At 34.0% G+C, this 13,207-nt stretch overlaps 1 protein-coding gene across 1 annotated transcript in view; it reads right to left on the minus strand.

Moving 5' to 3' along the window:
• Positions 1–456: 456 nt before the first annotated feature.
• Positions 457–13,207, minus strand: part of CCDC138 (coiled-coil domain containing 138) — a 38,981-nt gene continuing 26,230 nt past the window's right edge. The window contains exons 13-14 of the mRNA XM_014956695.1: positions 2,257–2,395; positions 457–1,285 (exon numbers count right to left, since the gene is read on the minus strand). Of these exons, the coding sequence (XP_014812181.1) occupies positions 1,114–1,285; positions 2,257–2,395 (311 nt within the window). The 3' untranslated portion in view covers positions 457–1,113. The remainder of the gene's footprint in view (positions 1,286–2,256; positions 2,396–13,207) is intronic.

The following is a 13,207-nucleotide window of genomic DNA, read 5'->3' on the forward strand; positions in this document are numbered from 1 at the left end:
TGTAAGTCAAATTGCTAGAAAAATATTTGCAGTTAAAATTCAACTTCAAAGCCTCAGTTCAAAGACTTCTGGTAAAAAATACAAAGGAAAACCAAGAAAAAAATGTATGAAAAGGAGAAGTAAACCTCTCTGAAGTTTTATACTGACTGCCAGTGTTAGTCAGAGACTAACATACAGTGGATCTTTAAATTTTAACTGCAGTTTCAATTTTACAATTAGAGACTTTCAGTAGAGTACAAATCCGAAATGGAAGTCTGAGCTGAATTTTTAAAAAGTATCCTATTTCCTATGTGTAAGAACTTCTGAACACCAAGCTGTGACAGACAAAAAATATATTAATCACACTCACTAATGTGGGTACTAAAAGACCAAATGTGGATTGTATTGCAAATTAACATAAAAAACAGCAGAAACAATAAAAAACAATAATTTACATTAGAGATTACTATTGCCAGGTATTTTAAGAAATTCTTTTATTTACATTTCCAGAGATATTGCAACCCAAAGTTACACTAGAAATTCATACAAAACAGGATAAAATACTAAATGTTACATAAATACAGGAAAAATCAAATAAACATTAAGACATTCTGAAATCAAAACAACAACAAAAAATTTCTCATTCAACACATCTAGTTATGTTAAATTAAAATCTGGTTTTAATCATTAAAACTGTAATGATCTCAAAAGATAACTTCACAAGATACCTGTTACTTATCAACCATAACATAAATATATGAATTTATAAAACTCTCTGAGGAGTCAAAGATCACCAAGATTCATACCTATTAGGAAAGGTTGGTATTTCTGATCTGCATACTCAACGGATCCAATTCCTTAGATAGCATAACTTACTGAAAACAGTAGCATTATTTCACTTCTTTTAAAAGTATTGAAGAAAGCCATTTAGCACATTACACAATTTTTCACTTTCCTGTTTGTAAGTGAGGGGAATATCAATGAGATTTCACATGATACAGAGTAATTTATACAGTACTGAGGTTCTGCTTAATTTATTTATAGAAAACAGTAAAAAAAAAAAAATTACAAATTTCAAGTAACATAGGCACTTGGTATAAATTATACAAACAATAATTAGGTTGAAATATAGTGTTAGTGACTCGTACTTAGACTGGAGGTAAGAGAGTTATTCCTTGATAATCCCAAATTCAACAGAATTGAATTGAGGTTGATACAGAGGAAAGCATGATCCGGATCTGTAGTCCTATGTAGTTCCTGGATCATTTGGTGAAGAGCAAACAATTCAAACATCTTCTTATTGCTTCTGCAAAAGATTTTACATAGAATAATTGTCAATTGAAAATTGACAGTTTTCATCTAAACATTAAAGATTCCGCAGAAAATTATGTTTTAATGAAATTTAATATTGGGAGTTTCACAGAATTCTTCTACATTGCATATAATGTCTCTAAGCAGAAGGTTATCGAACCATGGTGAGAAAAATCTTGGCAAAAATCACCAAAAACTATCATTTGACTTGAGTATGTAGTAATTACGTGTAGTATAATGAAAGCTCAAGGAAAGGCTACAGCAGGATTTCAGTAATGTGAAATAAGATTCCCCAAACAATAAATAAATAAATAATCAAAATTAGGATTTCTGAGCAAATTTTACTTTTTGTATATTTCCAGTGTAATTAACAATCCCATTAAGTAATGCACCAATGGAGCTCAGTAGCACATTACTCCTGATATGATGAAGATTTTTGCTACAGTAAACTAATAATCAATAAGCAAGGGGAACATATTTTATAAAGATTAACAATCCCAAAAGGACTTAAATGGTCCAAGACTTTAAATTTTGGTTTTGAAGGAAATGAAAACTGATGAAACTTGAATGCAAGTCACAGATGAGGCTAAATTTTCAAAGGAGATTATTACCAAGTACCTGAGTAAAACTGAAGGTCAAGGGGAAAAAAAAGAAGGGTTCTCTTCCAAGCATTCTTGTTATCTGCATACATAAGGAATATTTCCTCTTTATGCTAGGTTTTTGGTGTGTCGTTGTTTAGGTTTTTTTTAGTTTGCATTCTATAAATTGAACTAGACTTATAAGCAAATTGAGAGGCTTGTCTTACACATCTGTGACACAAACAGTTTAAATTTAACTGCTAACAGAGTCCAGCATTGTCTATGGTAGAGCAAAATCGAGATGACTTTTTGAAAAGGGAGAAAGATAAAGGTCCCCAACTTGTCTGATCTAGGAATAACTAACAGAGTAATGGTAGTAAAGGATTACTTTATTCTGGAGAGTTTTTGCAGTATAGCACAGAGCTTTTCCAAAATTTGAATATCGAGCTTAGAACTTCGAAGCAATATAGAGCAACTACGGAAGAAGGATTCAGTACTGCAGGCTTCCAGGAAAGGCTGTAAGGAATCTGTAAAAGAATTTAAAATAATAATTTAATTATTTAAAATAATTACCAGAGAAGTCTGTGCAATGAAAAGTGAAACAGCTATTGGTACCTTTAGAGGGCTTTAAGTGCCTCATGTTGTGCAACTATTAGAACAAAGAAATAATTCAGTTTATGCCAGGCATGTGATACAAAACTCAGGTAAAACTAGAAACTCAAAAAATGCAAGTTTCCAAGAGTTCTGACATTACCGACCCTTGTTTTGCAACAAAGCCTATTCCCTTGAGAACAAAGGAAAACAGGAAACAGAACAATTTTAAACTCAAATAAAAATTCTTATCTTGAACCTGTTTATTCAATGCTCATTTATCATGGTTACTTCCTCTTGATTGTGTGAGGGAAACATTAAGCCATGCAAAAAGACTCACAAGGCAATATTTTAAGCTGCTGCAAATCACATGGACAGGGATAGAACATGTAGAAGCTAATGTGATGCCTGACAGCCTTTCATTATCAAAATACCATCAGTGTACTCTGTTTCAAGACAAGGAAAATAATAATTGAGAGCTAAGAGTTTGATAAGAACACTTAAATACCAACCAAACTCCTTTAACATACTGGATGAATTTTTAAGTCACATTGTATAAAATTTCCCTCTTTCCCAAAATTTCCCTCTTTCCCAAAATCTAATCACTTCAAAATAAGGTTAAATCTGCACCCTCATTATCTCTTTCTTGGTTCTGATATTACAGATTAATTTATAGCAAAAACATAAATAATAATTGATTTTTAAAAAATGAATAGTCTTTCATAGGGCATTTGTATTAGAATACGGATGTGAGGAAAATATTGTAATGTTTACATAATGTTACAAATATTTAACGTGTTATACTTAAAAAGAAACTGCAGTATGCAAATTACAGCATAAACTAATAAACACAGTTATTTAAAAAAATATTCACATATATGATGCATACTGTAATTTATAAATAGGATGTCAAGATGCTTTTATCAGTTCAAGGAAGACTGGATATATCTTTTGGGCAAAATTTTCCCTTTCCTTGTCCAAGGACATACAGCTTAACTTACTAAATATAACAAGTAACCTTGGAGTGAATTCAAGGCTTTAATTTATTTCAGGAGGCTTACTGATATAAAATCAGAAGAAACACTACAGAAAACTGTTTGGAATAGGGCTTAAAACAAATAAAATCAACTAAACCCAGCTTGAGAGCCTAAACAACTCATTTTCTCAGAGCTGGGCATTTATACTGAATATTCAACAAGGACCCTGTAATTCTTACACCTTACTGTTAGGAAGATGATCTTTCAAAAACTATGTTTTTTGCAAAATGGTGGCATATCATTTGGCTACACCAAGAAACGACCCAGCGTCACCTGCCCCACAACAAGGTTTGTGGGCCTTTGCTGGTTTACACCATCAGATGAAGAGACAGAGCAAATACCTTAGCGCTGATCAGAGAAGCTGTGGCTACAGGGTACCTTTCCTCCCTCTACAGCGGAGGTGCTTTTGGCAGAATTGACTTCAGAGGCTGGATTCACCAGGCAGAATCCACAAAATACATAACAGAATGCGTGGATGGAAACTACTCAGAACCAGGACAATAGACTTTGGTAGCAAGGGGCTAGCCTTGCAGCAATAAAAAGCAAGATGACAACTGATGTAATATGAAGTTTAGAAAAGACAGGCAAACGTTTTGTGGTTTGCACAGCTGAATTACCCTCTGTTCTTTACCCAAAGCAACACAAAACAATAATTATTCCAAAAGACATACATTATCATGCAACAAATGGTTATAAATAAATTTATTTTTCTGCTTACTTCTAATTCCATGTTTCTTGCATTCTGTCTACCATATTCAATCCAAGTATGGTTTTATGCATATTCTCCCCTCACTTTTAGTACTACTTTCAGTTACAACTTGCTGTCTCAAAATTGTAGCAGCAATAAATATAAAAATAGAATGAAAGTAAAGCAGAAGTGTAAACAGTAACCAGTAAAAACTGTACTAAAAAAATAAGTACATATATATTTTTATTCTCTACCAGTGAGGATACTATTTCTCTTTTTTTTTTAGCTTATGGTCTTCAATTAAAGATAGAATGCTTTAACTGAAGTGAGTATTAAGTACCATTGACAGCTTCCAAGACAAGAAAAATATCATGGATACTGGAATAGTGAACTATGGCTGCATTTCTGTAGACCCATAGATACCACAACACATTAAAAGCAAATAAAATGAAGATTGAAAGTTACAAGACAATTCCTAAAAGGAGCAAAGAAAAGGGCACAGCCTCCTTAGGCTGAAAAATACAATTCATGCTGAAGAAATACATTTTGTGTGTATGCATAAATACATATTTATATAAAATAGATATGTATAAAGAAACTATTTAACAGATATGATTGAATTGACCTGAAAATGTTTTTTTATCAAATGTCCCCCCAAAAGGGACCTGTAGAATGCTGATTTCACAAAAAGAAAAAGAAAAAAAGAAAGAAAAAGATGAGAATATATTTTCTAAGGAAAATTAGAGATTATTCTAATATGGGATTATTCTAACGTACAACTCAATAGGTAACAGAACTGAACAAATTTGTTAGGAATCCAACAAGAGAAATCAACATTGACTGCATTCTGCTCTTAGCATGTACAAACACAGTCCCCAGGATATAGTTACTCAGGGCATAACACTTAATATTTCTTTTCATATTTCTTTTAATAATTTTCAGCTTTTGCTGAGGGAAGCATTATTTTTCAGAAACAGTGATGTCAAAAACTCAGGGCTATCTGTCAATTATAGCTAGCAGAAAATGGGTTCAGAGTATGTGCTAAATTTAGTGATACATGACTGACACACTCAAGATTTAGCATTCTTTATTGAGCTACTGCTATGACAGAACTTTGAAGTTATTAAATACATACAGTAATGTATTAAACCTGGAAAAAATAATTAACTCAGAATTCATGTCTATTATGATGGTATCATGCTCTAGGGAGTCTAACTTGTTAAAGCCATGAGAAGAGGTGACAAAACTATGAACTGAAACAGCAAATAAGCAAAGCCCAATGAATACAATCCTACCATCTTATAGAACAATTTGTATCAAAACATTTCTATCACTTGAGTGTTTGAAGTAAAAATTTCTATACAGATAGCAAAAAGAGATAGCCTTCTGTAAAGCAAGAAAAATCTAGGACTAAAAATTATGATGTTGCTTACAAACTACAACTTTACAGAAATTCTTCTGCAATTTTCTAGAGTTCCTACAAATGACTGCCTATTCCCAAAAAACCAGAAACAGTCCTGTCAATCTGCACAGCACCACTGATGAAGTCTGTTTTAACAACAAAAAGTTGATCAGTATCTCTTGCTTACCAAAAATGTTTATCAGAAAGGTAGGAAAACGTATGTATGAGAACAGTGACAATCAAGAAGTAAACCAAGAAGAAAGGGTTTTCTTCTATTGCCTGTTGAAACAAATAGCTTTAGAAACTTCTCATTTAACACAACTTCTGACTCAGCTGAACTCTGATTCATGAGAGATCTGAAGGTAAAAAGACTGATGAGATAAAAAGGGACGTCCTATGATTTATTCTTATCAATATCCTTAAGTAGCCATAAAATGTTTTACATTCCTTTTCTGCAGGGGTAAACAAATACCATATTCAGCTGACCTGGACATTTCTTTGCTGTCTTGCTCTTATTGGTTCCCTAAAAATAGTTAATTAAAAAAAACCTCACACACATATATATGCAGTAGGAATGTTTTGACTGTGAAGTTTGCAAATCAACATAAAAGATATACATTACTTTTAAGACAGAAAGATTTTTATTATAAAACAGAAGAGTCAAAGTGGAAATAATTTCTTAAGTTTCATAAAGTTCAATTATGTGAAAGCAAACTGATAAAGGCACACATTTCAATGAACTTTTTGTACACTGCTTATATATTCACTTCAGATAAGCTTTTGCAGCATATGTTCTAAGTAATCAGGAAATGCACAAAACAAGCATATAATTTAAATGTACGTCTAGCTGATGAAGTAAAAGAATATAAGCTTTACATTTTAAAATATTTTGGTGGTTTAGATTTACACGGATTTCGGTTTTATTAACTATTTTGGAAAAATGAAATTGGAATCCATCCTGACAGGGCTTTGGCACAATGTAAAATAATCTGCAAAACCAGTCATTGGTATTCTTAAAAATTGCAGCATGTTGTAGTTGCATTAGCTTAACTTGACTGGTAGACTGCAATGAACAATGAGCAATTTATCATTGTTGACAGAATTCATCTGAAATTTACCTTCAAAAGTAATCAGTCACTCACCACATAAAATCTTGCCAGCTACAGTCATCCTGAAAATTGTTTTATACCTAAAGCTACGCCACCTTAGAAAACGAAGACTGTCAGGAATGCCAACTTTAAGTTCATGTTTTAACAAATTAACGATTATAGTTTTTCCTCATTTCTACTTGCATGAGGCTCTGCCAGGAGAACACGTGACAGCAATGCAAGTGAGTGACGCAGCGCTGTCTATGAGTGTGGAAAAGTTAATGAACACAAAAGTTAACTATGCACCATAGCAGAAACACTTAAAATGAAACAGCAACATCACTTACATGTAACTAACAACCAGTTGTCTGTAATACAGTCACCCCTAAGATTTGAACCACTTGCTGAATTTAACTCTTTCTCCTGTAATCAACAGCCAGGGCTGTTAAGTGCTAGTGGTTAAAGCACAGTGGAGGCAGTGAAAGACTCCGGTCAACATAAGGAACTTCAAGTGTTGATGCCTACATGGGTGACCCTGAAGGAAGGGAGGCCAAGTGGCAATTTAAGCTGGTCACCCAATAAGGGTTGACCTCTGTATGATCTGAATTGCTCTTCAGTTTCCTGGGATGCACAAGGAATCATTCAGGCAGACATGAGACGGGACGTATGGGAGACCACTGTCATTCTCAAATGGCAACTACAGTTACACTCACAAGAAAAGATTGTAATAGGAAAGGTAAAAAAATTAGCAGGAATGCTTATGTCACAAGAGACGCTTGGAATGAAAGGCAGCCTTCAAAGAAAACAAAAAAGATCAGAAAAGAAATCTATGCCTTGGAGGTCAGAAACTATAATAGAAAGGATAATATGAAAAGTCAAGTCAGACCTTGGTAAGGAAAAAAAAAGTTCTCCCAGCTACTTGAGTAAAAAAAATAGAACAAAAAAGAGGTAGTGAGGTCATCTGTGGTCAGCACAAGAAAGATGGAATAGAACATGGTATTTTAGTCTTTTGGGTGCACCCTTTGGCTAATATTCTGGTTTTCAGGAGAAAGATCTAACTTGATTAAAGGGACACAAAACAAATCCCTCAAACTTGTAATTCCAAAAGACTTCTTTACTCAGGGACACCAGAACAGACTTCAGGATTCTGAAAGCGGCGTTAACTCAATTTCATTGTTAACTCAATTTCATCAGTTAAAAAATTGCTGCTAACAAGTCAGGAAGCAGCACTTGGTGAAGACAGAACAGCCAACACAATATATATATATATATATATATATCTATGTTGGATTTGGACAAAATAAGGCAAGCTGAACACACATGCATTTCAGTAAGACCCAAGATATTTTCAGGAACTAAGGGAGGCAAAAAAATGAAATAAAGTGTAATATAGGTTTATCTATAAGTATGTGTATAGGAACTACAGGTATGTTGTGTCAGAGCAGTCAGATACCTTTGTTTGGTAAATAAATGCTGCAGCATTTATAACTTGGTGACACTTCAATACCATTTGGTAAAGCAACACGTGTTATTATGCTGGAGAAGAGAGATACTGGAGAAGTTAGTAGAAGGACTGGAAGGTGTGCAGCGTAAGGAACTGGCTAAAAGCAAAGCAAAACATTTTGCCTTGAAAAGTTAACTTTAGTTTTAAATACTGATTTTGCAACTGTGCTTATTTAGTGTACTAATTAATGACTGTGGATGAAAACAGGAGTAGTCTAATGAAATTCCATGCTGGAACTTACCATTTAGAAGGCAACAGGTAGAAAATACATGAAAACCAGAATTATCTTACCTGCTAGAACAGCAGAAGCATAAAGACAATACACTAAGAAACAGCAAACATTTTTCCTGGAAAATCACTGATTAGAAACATCAGAGGATGAAAACTTTTGTTGTGCTAATTGAACTCAGTATGTCTATGAGCAATCAACATGGTCTAACCATTAAAGACTGATTCTAATGAGGCCTGAGAGAGGGAGAAAAACACCATTTTACAAATAACCTAGATAGCATTATAAATTGAAGCTATGCACTATTATGGGTTACTTTGTTCAAGAAACCAGAAAAAGCCTAATGAGCTACCAGAATCATGAAGGAATCACAACTCTCTCTTACAAAGGACACCTAAAGGCGCTTTGTTCCAACACTTTCTGTCAGAGGTCACCTGCTTCGTTTCCCCTGCTCCCATCTCTGCACTCCTGTAGTAACCAGCTCTGAACTAAGCACAGTGTTTCAAACACAATGACAAACTCAAATAAGGACAAATAAAGATAAACAAACCTAACCTGGCATGACCTGTAATTCTGTAATGTCGGACTGAAAGTAAGAGGGTAAATACTGCCTGAACTCTGACAGTTCATGGATGTTATTCAAACTGCAAAAGTTGTATTATCTACTTCCAAAAAAAGCCTTTCTTTATGGAACTACTTCAATTATGGCATTGCTCTAAATTCACCTGAAAGTTACAGAAAAAAGCCGGCTATTAAGTACAGTAGTTCTGTTAGTCAAATACAGAATAAAAAAAAGTGCTTTAAAAAACATTTTTTCTAGTTAAATCATACTTCAGTTGTTTGAAATTAAATCATTTTATGGAAAACTATAAAGCTGTAAACTGTTTATAAAAAAAGTTTAGTAAATACGAGCAAACAAGATCCTACTTGAATAAACTTCACCGTCCTAAAGATTTGATAAATTAAATTGACTTGAAAAGGGATGTGTATATCCAAGTACTGATATAAACAACTCCCTTTTACATCAAATACTTTTAAAAGGTTAGCATTCACATCTACCTTCAAACTGGTGTGCTGCTTACGAAGTACAGTATTACCCTGAATGAACAGTGAAGTTTTATTTACAAAGTGGCTACTTGGCTCTACGTAAGTTTGTATTTAATGGTCCCTTTTATTTCTTACTTTAGAGTGGATAAGACAGGGGTCCAAAACTCAGAGTGGCTAAGTACTACATGACTGTTACTAGAACAAGAAGAAAATAATGACAAGAACATTTTTTCTTATTACAGAGAAGGCTATTGTTACTTCAGTAGAAATCAAATGACATTATTCCATTTTCCGCACTCATTTTTTAATTCTGTAAATATATATTTCATTAAAATCAAAGTAAGCTTGCAATTAATTAACAAAAATGTGTGCAAACTTTTGGTGTACTTGCTCACTTTCAGCAAGTATACAAGGTGGTCCTAATGTTATCATAGGCTGCATTCAGAGTTAGAGATATTTATCTGTGGTTAAAATATTAAACCAAAACACCTTTTAATCTAGCATTATTATTTACTGTTTTCAGAAGAATGAGTAAAAAAATGGCAAAGGTAACATAGGATAATAGAGGAAGGATTTCCTTTTAAATTATTTGTATTTCAATGTTTATCCCACATAAGCTGTAAATCATTCTTTTCGCTATAGGTTCAAACACAGTTCCTCAGGATAATTTTCTATCTGCCTTTCACACAGATAAGTGGGAATCCTACCTTAGTATGACATTTGCAGACGTGACATTTTTACCCTTTCAATACTACAGAATAAGCTCATTTGAAAACTTTCAAACCTGTGAACAGTTACCAGTAAAAATAATATGGTGCTTGTAGTCTTTAAAATCTCAAAATGCTAAGACTCAAGAGAAAAATAAAGGAGTGGGTTTGGGTTTCCTTGACAGATTCTAAACATCAACTTTTCAGAAGTATATCTGTAGAACAGTGTGAACTGTGCATTGGTTAGGGAAGCACTCGAAGAGAGGGAGTGTGCATATAGGCAGTCCACATAAAATGACTGTCTCCATAGTAAGAAGTTGTGATTATTTACTTGTAAATGAAATCTTTTTATCTCCATTGGCCTGATTAACTTCGCTATGAGATGAGTAAATCTGGACACAGACTTGGTTATCCATGACCATAATATTTTCTTAACAAAAAAATTAGAAGTAAGGTTCAGTGAATGTGCAAATACAGCTCACTTCGATCTTAAGTGATGTTAATATGCTTAAGAAATCATATTTAAGCCGTACCAGAATGTGCCTTAATTTACAGTAAGCATGAGAGTTATTTAGAGGTATTTTTTTTTCAATATGTACTTATCTCAGTTTGTGCATAGGCACATACTAATGCAAAATATTCTCTCTGTTAAACAGAAGTAAGCTTGAAGACAAAGTAAACGTAAGTTTTATTTAAAGTAAAGGCCAGTGCTTTCTAATGTCTAATGAGCAAATAAGTTTTGATTTCCTTGATACGGTTGGGAAACCGGAACGTACTAATCTACGTGACAGAAGTCAGCTATCACTGCAGGAGGAATTTAAGATGTATGCTGTCTTTGTGTAAAAGTGTAAAGAGTGAAACTGAGACAGGCAGCTCACTGCTAATAGCAGATCTCAAATCAAGCATGAATCAAACTACAGTTCAACAATGGTGTTTTTGATAGGTGACTATGAACTCACTACATCCTTTGGAACTCTTTTAACTGATTCACAGGTAAAAAATCCACAGTAAGCTCTGTGAGAAGTGAGAAGACAGGAACAACAGTATTTAGACAAGATTGTATATGACAAGTATTCAGCTACAGGATGATTTAATACTAATGATGTGATGTTCTTCAACACCCACAGAACAAATTCTCTTGCTGAGGTCATGCTACTTATTACTGTTACTAGATCGTTTCCAGAAAACGTTTCATGTCTGGAATCCAGGAATTCTCTCAAACGGTGTGTTGCAACTACTGTCCTTAGAAACAAGGTCTACTGAGAAAATATATTTGTAGTCATAGCGAAAGAACTTTGGGGTATAAAGACACCCTGTAAGCCACGGGTGTCATACTGTAACAATCTGGATGATTAAACATAACTACTACTTCAATTATCAAATATGTATCTTAATAGTAGTTCAAACGTGAAATGGTAAGAGCTTTGTTAAGCAACAAATACATTATAAGCCATTCAACTGAACTGAAACATAACAGCATTTAGCTGCTTCAAACGTGGTCAGAGCACTGCATTTGTGGAAATTTATCACCATGCCCATTCAGAGTTTATCAAGAAACTAAATCTACTTTTTGTGACAATATTACCGGAGAAGGTTTTGTTCTTACTTCTATCTTCACAGGTTCAGAGCTTAGACATGGGACATGGGACTAAAAAACAAACATCATGGCTCGGTAGCCTGCTTTCCTTAACTAAAGAAAACCTTGGTACTGAAATCTTTCTTTCCTGTCAAATTAGCAGGAATATATATCTCTTCCTCTTTTACTCAAGGGGAAGCAAGAAAAACATCTTTATAGACCACTCATTAGTTTCAGAGACCAAAAGAAGGATCAAATTGAATTTTACGGCACTCATCTGAAGCCCCAGATTCAAGCAAAACACCACCACCATTAAAAAAAGACTGCAGGACTCGCTCCCGTAATTCTGCTTTTATCAGTCAATCTTTGCAGCAAAGGAAAGATGGGCATCCTCCAGAAAATGAACATGGATTGAAAACCTGATAATGGTTATGGAGAGCCAAATAAGAGATTGAAAAGAATAAACCTGATCTGGCACTCACCCCATCTGACCATGAAACAAAACCAGCACTGATGAGATAGGTATGGTGAAAATACAGCTAAACCACTGCTTTGGTGCTGTGTTCACATTTATCAGATATTGTAAAGTACATTTAAAATAGAAGACTGAACAGGTTGAATTGTACCAAGTTATGCACCATTACAGACATTTTTAGACAAAAATATTAGCAGAATGTAGTACGAGAAAAGGGGTAAAATATCTTTGTTGAGTTAATTTTCTACTGTCAGGTTTATAACAAGCTGTTCACTCTCCCAGCTGTGGAATTCAGAAGCAATCGATTACTTCCACAGAAGACAGCAGACTAAACCAACTAGACTTCAGCTTAGGCCACTGAACCCATCTGAAGGAAAAGAATCTCTCCAGCATGCAAGTGACATGAAATAAAACAGAAATTATTTAGGATTACATTGTTTACCCTAACAAATACTTAGACCTTAATTTCAGCTAGCTATCAAGTTTCTAGCGTAGGTTAAATGAAGGAAGTATTTGCTAACAGAAAGCAAATAGGTAAGGATTTCATTCAGTTGGAAAGTTTCTTTCCTCAAATGTACTAACAGTAAAAGCAGTGAACAGAATCCACCTAAGCACCGGACATGGCAAAAGAAAAACAAAAAAAAAGAAAAAAAAAGAAAGAAAAAGACTATTAGAGCATGAAAGTAAACTGAAACTCAAGTTCTCTTGACACAAAGCAAACTCTCTGAAATTACTGCATAATATCTGTAGCAGCTCCTCTTACTCTTACGCCCTGAGGAGCTGGCCGAAATTAACCTCAACTTTTTTCACCCCTGACATTTAAAAGTCAGCCTTTGTTCCAACTATGAATGTTTTTGTATATTACAAGAACAGCAATCAGTATAACATTTTACTCTCCTCCTTAGGCTTTAACATTTTTATAAAAGAGGTGAGGCAAACAAGATTGGCATATATATATATTCTCTATCAGTGATGCACTGTTACAGTTCCAAAAA

This window comes from Calidris pugnax, unplaced genomic scaffold, assembly GCF_001431845.1.
Source record: "Calidris pugnax isolate Ruff unplaced genomic scaffold, ASM143184v1 scaffold318, whole genome shotgun sequence".
Lineage (NCBI taxonomy): Eukaryota > Metazoa > Chordata > Aves > Charadriiformes > Scolopacidae > Calidris > Calidris pugnax.